The 15040-nt window shown below is 35.1% G+C and overlaps 1 protein-coding gene across 1 annotated transcript; it reads left to right on the top strand.

Moving 5' to 3' along the window:
* Positions 1-2907: 2907 nt before the first annotated feature.
* Positions 2908-8670, top strand: LOC116142360 (putative disease resistance RPP13-like protein 3). Its single transcript, XM_031427784.1, has 3 exons — positions 2908-3007; positions 3811-4040; positions 7834-8670. The coding sequence occupies exons 1-3, from the start codon at positions 2908-2910 to the stop codon at positions 8668-8670; spliced, it is 1167 nt and encodes a 388-aa protein (XP_031283644.1).
* The last annotated feature ends 6370 nt before the right edge of the window (positions 8671-15040 follow it).

A 15040-nucleotide genomic window follows, 5' to 3' on the forward strand; every position in this document is an offset into this window, starting at 1 on the left:
TGCAATGTCTAATATCATGTAAATTGATACTTATTAAATGAAATAATTACTTAGTATGTATGCATATATTGACTTATGACACTAATACTATCGTAATATCATGGACTTTTACTGCTTTTTTTCATCTAAAAGGGAGAACTATTCTTTCTCATTTTTCTAAAGTAAATGCACACTTAATAAACCATTGATTCGACTATAGATTGACTTGAGTATCGGAGAGAACACCCAATAACCCGAAACCCTTACTATCCCCTTCTTGACGCTTCTCTTTTGCAGGCCAACATGACTTATCCTAGACTTAGGGTATCCTCTTTTAAGCAGGCCTAGGCCACTCTTTTGGAGTGTGAAGTACCAGCCCAATTGATATTGATTGAGGCCCAAACATAAAACCGCATTAACTTTGGACTTTCTTGGACCCGGTCCGACCGGTTTGTACCCCGGTTTTTACCAACCGTCCTCCTCGCCCTGGACCGGTCAGTGCCCAGTGGCATTCTCTTTCTCGGATAGTGGAACACTGGAACCTAAACCACTCTCTTTCTACTTTCACTTTCACTTCCATCAAATCCACTGTTAGTAAAAGCAGTCTTTTCAATTTCTCCATTTACTTTACCCAACCCCACTTTTATATCTTCTTGATGAAAGAGCACATGGCTGCGATTCTTCTATTTCTTGGCGTGCCTGTTCAAGATCATCCACTTTACCCTCTAAACCCTTTGAACTCTCTGGTATTTTATCTTATCTTCCCTTTCCTGCATGTTTTGTTATGCTCATGAATTCTTCTTCCTCTTAAATTGTTGGATTCTACATTCCGTTTATGTGCTTCTCTTGGACTTGACTGCTTGTATGATTGGTTCATAAGTAAACTCAAGAAAGTGAGAAAAGGTAAATATTCTTTTATTTTGGTGTAATCTCTACTGTTAATAAAGGGTGACTGAAAATTTTAACTTAAACAGCACTTAAATTTCCAATTCAAGATGGACTGAGAGTTTGTATCTCGTTTGAAGTCAAAATTTTAGGTTACAATGGTTTTCAATTGTTTGTAAATTATTGGATCATATGTTTTGACGACTTATGTATGAAAACTTTAGATTTTCTTTCTTTATTCTCATAATAATCACCTTCTTTTGTGATTATAGATGCTACTGAATCTACCTAAAAATGGTAACAATGCATGAGGCAAGATTTAGGAAACGGCAAGCCATTATGTGTATTGGTTAAATATGTAATTGTTAGTAAAAGTAAGAGAAACATTTCTTGCATGTTGTTTTAGTTTTGTTTTTGTTTTTGTTTTTTGTTTTTTGTTTTTTTTTTTTTTTTTAATTCTCACTATTATTTTCAGAGGTTTTGAGGTTAGAGTATCAAAAGGCTTTGGGTTTTTTCTATTATTTTGTTGATTTTTGCAAGAATTGGGTGTTAATTGGGAGAGTGGTTTTATTTGGCAAAGTTCCGTTGTTGAAGATTGATTCTAACAGGGTTTAAGATTGTTGCTATATCTTTATGAATTATATTCCACCACACAAGCGACACTCAAAGGATTTGAACCGTCCATCTCTAACTGCAGAGCTGCTTGCTCCACAATTCAAGAGAGATTTGAACTTGAGATCATCTCGGCATAATGTAGACAGGGTTCGGAAGATTATCTATGCAGACCAATGGGTATATAGATGGTTTGTTGTTGATTTGGATGATACTTGCCAATTTCCGTCATTTGTCTACCTTGAGCCGATTTCAGAACCCATTGAGCGGACTATAGGAGAAAAGTCCCTAGTTTTAGTGAACAATCAGGCAGATAAAGGTGGTGTTATGCCCTGTTTAGTATCGTCTTAATGTATTATACTTTTCTCTTTGAATTTCATTCTAGTGTTTAAAGTAGTAGTGTTGATCGTTTTCTCTCTTTTTTGTAGGTAATGATGAAGTGGGAGGGAATATATCAAGATGACCTTGGGAGTTTGTTGCTAAAAATGCATGGCCAGATTTATTTACTTCTTTTAACAATCTGAGGAACAGAATCGAGTGCAAAGAGTTGGAGAAAGTAAAGCCAACATTGGTCGCTAGATTTGGCAAAATTCTTTTTGTGGGTAAAGAATTTATTTGCTTTATTGGCTTGAATGTTATATAATGCATCATTGATTTCTCTTTCTTTAGGAATGTTACATAAACCAAAATGATTGAGACTGTCATGAGAATCTTATAGAATCTTATGGTCAATTAAGAATTAAATAGAGGGAAATTATGAGGTTGTGCCCTACCTATTCCCATGGAAGGGATAGCAGTGAATTAAATCTCTGGATCAGAAACTTTGAGTAATATTTCTTAAAAAGCGAAAGTAAAGAAAATTAAAACAATGATTTATCATGCATGCTACCTCTTTGCCTTGGAATTGGCCACTTTTTTTGTTATGATTTACTAGTTCACTCAAACCCTTCGTTTGACTTCCATTGTCCTTTGTGAAGACGGAAACACTTTGCAAAAGCACATATCTAGCACTGCTGTTGATGCCTTGCCTTACCTGAGAATTGCTTGATTGTTGGTGCTATATACATAGTAACTCATTTATCATTTCTCCTGCCTTACTTTTTCTTAACTGACCAGTCACAGAACATATTTAATGGGGAAAACAATCAATCTGCCGGCTGACCTATTTCTAACCATATATTTGATGATACTCTTATGTACCAGTATTTCCTCTTCTAGTCATGTCTGCAGCTCAATTAGTTTGTAATGTGAAGCAAACATATGTACTAATAGTTGGTGACAAAAAATTTGGACTATGCAGCTATTATAAGATTAATCTTGTGATGCAGGACCTATTATGTGAACATAGAAAAGATCAAAAAAGATCCAGTCGCTGAAACCGCTTTGAAATGATTGAGGAGAACATTTTACACAAATGTTCCTACATCTTATATGGAAAACATTATAAGTGAAGTTGTGCCAAAAATAGCAGTTGATTTTGAAGCAGATAAGGATGTATACTATATCTGGGTAATTGTTCTTCTAAACACCTGTCAATTACAATCATGCTACTTGTACTTCAGATAATATAGCTATTGACTTAAATTTCATTGTCTAGGTGATTGACAGCACATGATGAAAGTCAATCATTTTATGCAAATGTAGAGTAAAAGAAGATAAAACGTTTGAGCTCTATAAGGCAAGTTTTCTGTTACTTACATGCTTATTTATGTGGATAATATATCAGATTTTGCATGAATGTTGCCATTATTTTAACCTATTATAAAAATAAATCAGTGTTGTGCAGATAGGATGATGGAGGTCGATGCCTCAATTTGATTATCATGATTCTTAAACATTCAGAGTTGGTTGCTTTAGAAAAGTCAATGAAACAAGGATTTTGCTAAAGTTAATTATACCAGGAACTGTAGAGCTAAAAGAAGCTGTCAGAGGTACCTATATCTACGTTTTTGAATAAAAAGAAAATAGATTGAATTGAGTTTGTGAGATGAATTTTGATGTAAAAAATGATGGAACTACTATAATAGAAACAGGAAAAGATGAAACAGGATAAGGATAGAAATTTTTAGAATCTGATTAAGACCTTTTTCGAAGTCTTCCTAGAAACATTTAAATGGAATTCACCATTAAAAGAAGAAGAAAAAAGAAATAGTTTTCAACTTTTTTGAATTGTTTGTAGAGGACTTGCTTATACAGGAGTAAGAAACCCTGATATAAACCAAACAAGTCAATTTGACTTAGCCTTTAGATAATTATCTAATAAACCCACGTATATATATCATTACAGGTGTGATCCTGAGTGTTAAATTGCAAAAACCTTGCTGATTAATTCAGCTGTTTTAGATCCAGGAGTGAAGGGTGGTTTGCGATGGCCCCTAGGGAAGTCGAACTCGAGGGTTTGGTACCGTGTTAGAGGGGTTTCGCACACAGAAGTTAAGTTGTGTGAAAGCTCATCATTGAGCCTCAAGGTAAGACATGCTGATCGGTTTAGTTTTGAGTCTTCTACTGGGGAGTCTGCATTGGAGATTACTCTGAAGTTGAAGCGATTAGCTTCAGACATACTGGTAATTGTCATTTATTGTATTCGACCTTTTCACTTGACCTTCTCTTTTCATGTAGGACTTAATAAATGTTGAAATTATTGCTATTCAGAAATTTATCATTGAATAGCTTGTTTTCCAGATCTTGTTTCTAGTTTCACCGTTAAGTTGCAAAACAATTTCAGCATAGAAATTTTTTCCGAAATTTTTTTATTTTTATTTTTTTTTTGCAATGAATCATTTGAAGTAAGCAATTGATTCTGTTTATTTCATATTTCTGCACTTAGGGTTGATATGTTTAAGGACACCTTAGGGTTGATATAGGATCATTTTCTGTGTTGTGAGCACTTCTTGACATAAGCAACTCGTGCCAAGCTTTACCTCCTCTGAAAGATGTTAATACATTGATGTCAGTGATGGGAATAGCCCATGTCCGTCTCCAATGGTGGAACATTTCTTGTAAATACTTGTTACATTTTTGTTACAAAATATTTTTGCTGCTTCTTTCTTTCTTTCTTTCTTTTTTAATCCATATAAGAGCTTACTATGGTACAAGTTTGGCGTTTCAACAATGGTATGCTTGATAAATCATCGACAGATTATGGATATCTGCTAAAGACACATGCTGGTCATGGAAATTGCTGATGTGGATGCTGGAAATCTTCAAAATAAAGAAAAATATGGCTGCACCAGTTGCATAAAAAAAATATTCAGGAGGGATCCTATAATTTGTTTTAAATTAAGAAGTCCTCAAAATCTGAATGTAATTTTTTTCCAGAAATCCATGACCCACCAAGAACTGGGAAAGGGTAAGCAAAAGGTAATTTCAATCTTTAATGGTTCACTTTTCCAAAAGTAACTCAATTAATACGGTCTTGAAGAAGTTTGCAGGATAGAAGACATGTCTCCTCTTGATACGTATATACTTAATAGTGGGAAGATGAGCCGGAAGTAAACAAGACTGCTCAGCCTTTGAAATCCCTTGTAAGTAAAACAAATTCGTATTATATGAATTGTTAAGAGTTTTTTATTTTATGTGTCACTCTTTTTGAAGACTGGGGAACCTGAAAAAATTTAGACAATTTACAATCTAGAAAGTTGATGCTGACTAAAGTGACTGTTTATTTCTATTAGGGTCGTATGGATGTAAGACATAACCGACATTCAAAGCATTGGGAGAGGTCATCCTCAGCTCAAAGGCAGCTTCATCCTCGGTTCAATAGACTTTCAGTTGAATCGGAAAGGCCCTCCTCATGTCGAAGGGAATCTGTTGAGGAAAGTTAAAGAAAGTATTAACTGTTTTACTCTTTCAATTAAAAAAGGTCAAATGAATTGTAAAAAACAGAGTCCCCTGTTTTCCTCTATTCCCTTTTAACAGAGTCCTCACAAATTTCTCCCTTCCATGTATTTCATTTTGAACATCTTCTGCAATAAAAGCTCTAACCGAAATGACATTATTGAAGATTATCCCTTGCAGTAAATATCATGGATTCATGGGCAGATTAGCCATTTGCATGCACAGTAACCACTGGTTTCCTGAAACAAATTTTCGATTTACACACAACAATGTATCCATGAGCAAACATCTTAACCATGGAGTGATCAAGAAAAAGGTTATCAGATATGGCAGAATTTACAGTGAACTTTGCTATAGAAACCTTGGGTTCTTTGCTTGTCCAAGAAACCAAGCTGTTGTTGGGAAGTGCAAAGAAAGAAGTTGAAAGCATCAAAAGTGAATTGGAGAGCATAAGATCTTTCCTTGTGTAGTATTGCTAACGATATTTGTCATCGGAGAAAATGTGTAACGTTTTTATTTGATTTGGTTGTGGTTGTGTTGATGTGTTATTTTTTCCATTATCTGGGTAATGCCAGTAGAGATGTAGTATTAATTGCAGTTGTTCGTCAACTTTCTTGTGTAATGCTCTAATACATTTGATTTTGCAAGTTTTCTTCAACTTTATTATAATTTACCAAGTTCTCACTGGTATCATCTGCTGAGATTTTTTGTTTGCTTATGTTATTGTAATAGTTATTGTGTTTGGTAACTTATATCCAATTCCACTATGTCCTTCAAGAGATATTAAACTCTTCTCTTTCTCTTGGTATAGTTTTGCAATTTCCGTGGAAGCGTATTGTTGGCAACTTGAAGAAAGTATAAGCCTTTTTTGGAACACCTTCTGCCAACCAAAAACGAGTCCCCTTTTACCCTGTTTCCCTGGATTTAGTTGGTTTTTTCTACTGTGAATAGTTCTATGGGAGTTTGACAGACATAAACTAAAACTGGAGAGCCTAACAGCATACCTGGCCATTTTACTTTAAAAAAAACAAACAAAACACACCATGAACCACTAGGAAGAAAAAACAAGACATTAAAAAAGCAACCAACTTTTACTTTAAAAAAGCAACCACTATGAAGGTGAATTGTTGCAATGGTGGAGCCAAGACTTTAACACCAAAGTTGCAGACTTTTACTTTTTCTTAATCTTTCATAAAGAACACTTGACTCTTGGATGTCCATTTTCCATTTTATTATTCATAGTGAAGTGTTGAGAGAAAAAGGAAGAAACCTCTCAAACTCTTCATTTTCTGAGTCTCTTTCTTCTTCTTCCAAACTCTTATCACAAATTCACCTAAATCTTAAGACAACTCTAACACCAATTTCCATCTCTTCATTTGCACACATTTCAGACTCTTAAGAAATCGACTGTGGCAGTAAGTTGAGTGTTGCATTGAGAACACACCTTCACCAATTAAAAAACTGGTCCCCTGTTTTGCCCTGTCCATGGAATTAATTACCCTTAAAGATACTTACATTTATCAATATAAAAAGTTGTCAATATATTCATTGATTGTAAGGTTTTCTTTTTCAAAAAGTTATTGTGGGCTCAATGATGTAATGATTTCACTGGCTGTTATTAGTATTGAGAAGAAACATGTTGAGGGAGTCTAGTTGTAGTTCTATATGGCTCTTGGGTAATGAATTATGTTTCAAAAGAGTAAGCCTTGCAACTGACATTTGGTGGCAATATATATTCAACTTGTTTTAATTAATCAGTCTTATTTTTAATTACCATCTTCTTGTTTAAGATAGTAAATGCAAGATAGATCGTGGACTTTGTTTGATTTCTTAATCACCATAGAGAGATGGTTACCGTTAATTATTAATAGGAGAATCCCTTTGATGATAAACTGTTGATGATCTTTAAAGTTCTTCCTTAAAAGTTTTCCAGAAGCATTTAGAAAATCGAAATCCATAACTAACAAACTGTCTTGTGTTTCACCTATTATCATGAACAAACACCATATCTTTGATAGTGGGAACATGATGAAAAAATCTTTCTTATGAATGGTATAGTATTGCATGATATTTCAATTATCTGGGTAATGCCAATAGAGATGCAACATTAATTGCAGTTGTTCATCAACTTCCTTGTGTAATAATCGAATACATTTGATTTGACAAGTTTTCTTCAACATTATTATAATTTATCAAGTTCTCACTGGTATCATCTGCTCATATTTTTTGTTTGCTTATGTTATTGTAGTAGTTATTTTGTTTGGTAACTTATATCCAATTCCGCTATGTCTTTCAAGAGATATTAAACCCTTCTCTTTCTCTTGGTATAGTTTTGCACTTTCCGTGGAAGCTTATTGGTGGCCATTTCCATTGAAGCTTGAAGAAAGTATAAGCCTTTCTTTGAATACCTTCTGCCAATCAAAAACAAGTTCCCTGTTTTACCCTGGATTCAGTTGGTTTTTTCTATGACAATGCATGTACATAAAATTGTTTTGTAGCTATTTAAACTATCGTGAATAGTTCTATGGGAGTTTGACGAAATTATCGGAACTTATTGTTGGAAAATGTGGAGGTCTACCTCTAGCAATTGCTACAATAGGTGGGCTTCTCTCAAGGAAACACAAGATTGTTTCTGAATGGGAAAATATACTAGGTAGCTTGGGCTCAATATTAAGTAGTGATTCCCATCTTAGTGATTGCAATAGAGTTTTGTCTGAAGGTTATTATGATCTTCCTCACCATCTCAAGTCATGTCTCTTATACTTTGGTGTGCTTCCAGAAGGCTACGAAATTAGAGTTGGGAGATTAATTCGCCTTTGGATAGCTGAAGGCTTTGTCCAATGCAACAACAACCTTCCATCTGAGTATGTTGCACAAGAATACTTGAAAGAACTTATTGATAGAAACTTGGTTCAAGTTTCAAAGAGAAAAGCTTCTGGACGAGCTAAAAGTAGTAGAGTTCATGATCTGATGTACGAGATCATTCGCAGAAAGATGAAGGAATGTGATTTTTGTCATTTCTTTAACGAAAAAGGCTTGAGTCACATTAGTAAAACTCGGCGTATTTCAATTGACAAATGCGCTAATGGTGTTTTAGAGAGCATAAAAAATTCAAAAATCCGCTCCATTTGTCTTTTTAATGTAGACAAACTGCTCGAGACTTTCGTGACTACATATGTTGCTGATTTCAAGCTCTTAAAGATACTTGATTTTGAAAATGCCCCTTTGGATTGTCTTCCTGATAGAGTGGGAAAGCTCTTCCATTTGCACTACTTAAGTTTGAAAAATACAAAAGTTAAAGAACTTCCCAAGTCCATAGGCATGCTTCTCAACTTAGAGACTCTTGATTTGAAGTGAACTTTTGTGAGTGAGCTCCCAGTTGAGATCAAGAATTTGAAAAAATTGCGTTGTCTAATTGTACGACGCTTGGACAGCAAAGGTCCTCATGGAGAAATGACAAAAATACAAGAAGGTTTTGGGGCTTTAACAGAGTTGCAGCAGCTGAAGTATGTATATACAAACACTGAAGTACTTGAAGAGCTTAAGAAACTGAGACAGATCAGAAAGTTGGGCATTGACGTTGCAAATAGAGATGTGAAGGATTTTTTTGCTATTGTCCAGAATATGAAAAAGCTTGACGGTTTGACTGTATCAGCGTTTACAAGTGCAGAAGAGCCTGTTGATATACAATCCTTGGCTTCTCCTCCTTTATGTCTTCAGCAATTTACTTTGGGAGGGATGTTCATTGAAATTCTACCAGTTTGGATTTCTAAACTTCAAAACCTAACCAGATTAGAATTGTATTTGAATCGATCAACCAATGATTCCATGACAATCCTTCAAGCTCTGCCTAATTTATTGGTGCTTATGCTCTTTGTGCGTGACTGTGATGAGCAATTGCATTTCAAAGAAGGTTGGTTTCCAAAGCTTCAATCCTTATATCTCTGGGACTTCAAAGGATTGAAATGCATGATGATAGAGAAAGGTGCAATGCCTAGTCTTACATACTTGTCGATTGGACCATGCCCATTGATGAAGGAGATTCCAACTGGAATTGAGCATCTCAATAACCTAAAGAAACTTGTATTTGAAATGATGTTGAAGGAGGTTTATTGCATGATAAAAAATGAGAGCTGGAAGAATGTTGATAAACACATTCCACAAGTACGTGTCAGCTATAAACATACAATTAGAGGAGGATACTTTAGTTACACTAGTAAATATTTGTCATCTCTTTCAGCAGAAGATTTTGAGAAGCTATTGAAGAAATTGAGGCCGAGTAACGAGTAGCCCCATCACTCATATAATCAACAGGTCAGTCTCCTAAAACAAGGAAGTCTTTTGACTAGTGTGTTTCTCTTAAATTTACTTCTCTGCTATTAAATATTGCAGTTTTTTTATGAGTAAACAAAATAAACTTTTTTCTAAAAATAATTTAATAGTTGGATTAGCATATTCTAATCTGGTAGTAATTGTAATTAATCATCAATTATCTAAATTGTAATTTAAAGTTATATAGACAGATAGATAATTTAGAGGCCATCATTTTAATATCAATTTTGTTACCGTAACACGCCGAAAAAGTCTCCGGTCACCGGAAACCACCTGCTGCTTCCGAAAACGAAATTATCAGTTTTTTTGTTTCTTTTTGTACATTTGTTTTTTACTTATCCTATGAATTAATTTAGCTGAGGGATGTAAATCTTCTATTGTCATGAACAGATGAAGTATGATGCTGATGAATCCATCTTTTCCAGTGATCACCCAAGAAGAATATGGCTTTTTTCTTGTAATAAAGGTTGTGTATTGCTTGTCATCAGCATGCAATAACTACTGTCAATGTTTTTGATGAGACCCCTAGTGTGCTAGTCTATTGTAGGAAACATAAGGGTGTGAAGTAGGGGATTTTGGTGCAGTTGGCAGGAAGGTTCTTGTGTGTGAGGTGTTAAGGATGGTTTATGGAGGGACAGATGGTATTAAGGGAGTGGATGATTGAAGAAGTTTGTTATGAAGAATAGGATAAAAGGGGAGACGGTGGGAATTGGGGGATATCTGAAAAAGTAAAAAGGGGAAAGTTGGCAGGGGAGATGCTGGTTCGTCTTATTTTACTATTCTGTTCTTGTTGATGTTGATTTTCGTTGGTAGAATTAACTGGTGTATTGGCTGGAATTTAATCAATAGATATATATTAATTTCCAATAGTGTTTGCTGGGCTGTTCTGGGTTTCTTTAGTTGTGAATTTATATACTCTTACCTTTCTCTTGGTATTGTTTTGGATAAAATGGTTGATAATTTCCAATGAAGTATACACCTTTGGAGAAAGCTTTGCCTATCAAAAACAGGGTCCCCTGTTTTCCTTTGTTCCCTTTTAACAAATTAATTTATTAAATGAATAATGTGCCAACTTCTAATGTGTAGCCTATGGTAAGAAGATTGGTATGGTGGTCTTCCAAATTAATTAAATTCCTCTCTTTATAAATTGTGCAATTTTCCGATTTGGGTTGGAAAAATTTGCCAGGAAGGTAAACTCACTGTTGAAATACTCTGGCAAGTCAAAATAGATGGTGCTGAGAGTAGCACTGGGAGTGTCAAACACAGGGCTTCTTGGTTTAATGACCAAGAGATGATCAGAGTTGTGATTCCAAAGAAGATGAGAAGCAGACTAAATATGAGGCAAAAAGCTGCACCAAACCATAGGAACAGGTCTGCGCAGCGGGGCAAGGGTGATGGAGTATTGGTGCCTTGGTTGATCTCATGATGTCAGGATTTTGTGCAGCTAATGTTAGACTATGTTGTTTTGTTATAGATGGCTTTGAGATGCCAATTTGTTCAAGAGGAGTTTGAGTGGCCTGCTTTCCGGGTGGGGCTGTTAGTGGTGGTGGTGTTGAAAGGGGTGGAGGAGGTGGAGGTGGAGGTGGCGTAACTGGTGATGGTGGTGAAAGGGGTGGAGGAGGTGCAGGTGGATGTGGGAGGGAATTCATATTGGGACTAAAGTGCTTTGGAGAAAACAACTTGTGAGTTAAGTAATGAGAAAGAAGGTGGAGAGTGAGGAGGTGGTTTGTTTAAATAAATCTGTTACTGGAATAAAGAAAGTGATATGAAAAAAGAATCTTTTGATTGAGGGGCAGTGGGACCAATGTGTTGTTTTTGAGAGTTGCAAAAGGAAATGCAGGTGGATCTAAAGTTGGGCAGATTACAGATGTTAGTTTGAATTTGCTTTTTGGCTTTTGAAATTGTAGAAGTTGCTTAATTATGTACATATGCTCCCGCAAAAGTCCTGAAGTGCTTATTGCTGGAGTTACGAATATGGTTAGTGTGAAATAGCTTATATAAAGAGAAAATTTTACTTACTGAGACCATAAATGAAGTTACCAAGGGCTTATCAATTAAATTTAAAGAAAATATTTATAAAAAACATAATTCCAGAATGTTAGCTTATAGTGGAGGAAGAAAGCCTAGTTCAAAGCCCAAAATTCAATACACAAAGTAACACATGAGCCCAATATAAACAGCCTAAGTATAGCTTGCTCCAGCCCACAAGAACATAATTCTTTGGATGGTAACACTCCTTTAAACCCCCGTCATATGGGTACTTGTTCTGAACCCCCTGCCATTAGTGACTTCTCATTAATTTTAACAGAATTAAGAGTAAGAGAGTAAATGAGCTGGTGATTGCCGTTCAGGGTTGAGGCTGGGGTTGCTGGGCATGGATGGTGAGGTTATTAAAGTCATTTCCTTCAGACAGTAAAAATTAATGAAAAGTCTAACGGCAGGGGTTCATATCAATCCCCATATTACTGGGGGTTTCTGTGGTTTTGGTAAACCTCGAGGTGTTTAAATAATATCCCTTCTTTTGACAAATGATTGTATAGTTGACAATATAATTGAGCATAATACGACCAATATACAACTTATAAGTTGTCCCATTACATCCTTTCAAAATGTGGAGGATTACTGGTAGCCATTGTTGCGGTAGGTGGTCTTCTCTCAAACAAGAACAAGGTTGCCTAGGAAAGAAAAATTTCATGAATAGTGTGGACTCAAAGTCAGAAGTGCACAACACAGTTTCTTTTGAAAGTTATTATGATCAACCTTACCATCTCAAGTCATGTTTCTCGTATTTTGTTTTGTTTCCAGCAAGCCACTTTACTAGTTATTTGACACTAATTTGTAAATGGATGGCTGAGGGCTTTGTTCCATACTCTAAACGCCACCCATTTGAACACATTGCAGAGAATTCTTGGACAATCTAATTGGCAGAAGCTAGGATCATTGGAGCCAATGTGTAATATACATTTGATTTGGTTTTCGTTGTGTCAATATGTTGTTTTTCAGGTAATGCTATTCCAGCTGCAGCATTGCTTGCAGGTGTTCATCAACTCCCTTGTGTAATATAAATTTATGATACTACATTGATATAACTGAAATTTATCTACTGGCTTGACAAAACTTCTATCTTGTAAAGCTTTCCTTTTCTTATTTATCCTATGAATAATATAAACGTTTCATTTATTAAAATTTAACTGATAGCACTATATTCTTGAAATGAAATGACTGCTATGAACAGATGAAGTATCTACAGTCGTGAGAATAAACCGATGAGTCATCTTCCGAATTCATCAATCAGAAATGCAATGGCTGGTTCTTGCCATAGTGGTGAAGTGCTGCTTGCTATTAGAATGTAATATCAATTGTAATATTTGCTAGCAAATTTGTCAATGTGTTACTTGTTACATTGTCCAGGTAATTTGTAGTATGATGGGATCTGGTATCAATAAACAGAGTTAACATTTGAATTCACTTGTAATATGAACGTAGAGTGTCTTGTTTCTAACGTCATAGTTGTATCCATTATGTTGTTCAAGAATCAAGAGATAGTGAATTCTTTTCTTTCTCTTGGGTTTCTATAGCACTTCTATTTTACTCAATCCGCATAGGGAACTTTTAATTTGTATATAAAACTCACATAATGTTCTCCAAAGTAATTGAAATGAAAGAGTGAGCATCACGCAAGGCACAAAGCAGCCTCAAAATTAAGATAGCGTTTGGTTGGCAATTAAACAAAGCATAGATAGTAGATACTTTGCTTCAAATTGCCAAAAGATGAATAAAGAAAAATTCTTTTCGCTTCCAAGTTCCAACCAATTCCCACCTTTTGAAAACTAGTATGTAAAGGCCAACGTAAGTCCCCTCCTGCTTGATGTTGCTTATACAACTTGGCTTCTTGTCTCAACTACAATTCTGAACTATTCAATATTTCTAAAGTTAAAACAGCTGATACCTTGAATTTGGTTTGGTGGCTCAGAAAATTTTGAAGGTGCCAGTTTTCTGTTGTTTTTGCAATTTTTTTTTTTTTTTTTTTATATTTCTTTTATTCTGACAATGTGATTAAGTTTTAACTTTCCTTTTTTTTAATTTTTTTTTTTAATATTTATTGAAGGCTTCTGTAAACAAAGAAGATCCAGGTGCTATTTCTTAGATCACATTCAAATATCATCCAATAACAGGTAATCATATAAACTTTGCTTCTTTAGTGGTTATAATTTATGCTTATTTATCACCACAAGAAATATGAATTTCATATCAAAATCATTGTAGTTATTGAATGCATTCTATTATAAGTATTGTAGAAATAGATTAGCTAGAAAATAATTTTGGTTGGATTAGATTTTTAATTCTGTTTTTAGTTTAGGACATAGGGATATATGCTTTGTTAAAATTGTATTAAGGGAGCCAACCTTGATGATACGAAAAATAAAATCATATATTGATAGAAAAAATTTAAATAAATTTAATAAATCATATTGTGATTTTCCCCATTTATAGATATGTTATGAATTAAAAAAAAAAAAAATAGTGAAGCTGAAATTTTAGAAACTTTTGATATCAATACAGTGGGTATCAAGAAAAAGGTGAGATATGGCAGAGGGCGCAGTGAACTCTGTAATACAAATCCTGAGTTCTTTGCTCGTCCAAGAAATCAAGTTGTTGGGAAATGCAAAACAAGGAGTTGAAGACATCAAAAATGAACTGGAGAGCATCAGACCTTTTCTCAAGGATGCTGATACAAGAGCTGCACAAGAAGGAGAAACAGGGGGCAACGAAGGTGTCAAAACTTGGGTGAAACAATTGAGGGAACAAGCTTTCCGGATTGAAGATGCCATCGATGAGTACACAATGAAGGCGGCGAGACTTCCTCATGGAAGAGGTCTCGTTAGTTACCTTCTTAAAGCGTGCTACTTCATAAAGATCCTAAAATTGCGACATGGAATCGCCACTGAGATTAATGATATCAAACGATCACTTGTTGAAATTCAACGAAGAGGAGAAATCTACAACTTCAAGTATATAGATCAGGGGTCAGGCAGTGGAGGGGGAAATGTTATACCTCATGAATCTAGAGTTGATGCGATTTTCATTGAAGATGCTGAAGTTGTGGGTATTGATTCTGCTAAAGAAAAATTGATTGATTTATTGGTGAAAGGAACATCCAATATTCGCTCAGTGATTGCGGTGGTGGGCGAAGGAGGACTAGGTAAAACTACTATTGTCAGGAAAATTTATAACAAAGATGTGGTGAAAAAGCATTTTGACTGTCAGGCTTGGCTCACAGTTGGGAAAGAATACGTGAAGAAAGATTTACTAAGAAAAATTTTACGAGAACTCTACCGTTCAACAGGGTCCACTCTAATGGAGGCAGACGAAATGGAAGAGAACGATTTTATCA

The sequence above is a fragment of the Pistacia vera genome, unplaced genomic scaffold (genome assembly GCF_008641045.1).
Source record: "Pistacia vera cultivar Batoury unplaced genomic scaffold, PisVer_v2 Contig407, whole genome shotgun sequence".
NCBI lineage: Eukaryota > Viridiplantae > Streptophyta > Magnoliopsida > Sapindales > Anacardiaceae > Pistacia > Pistacia vera.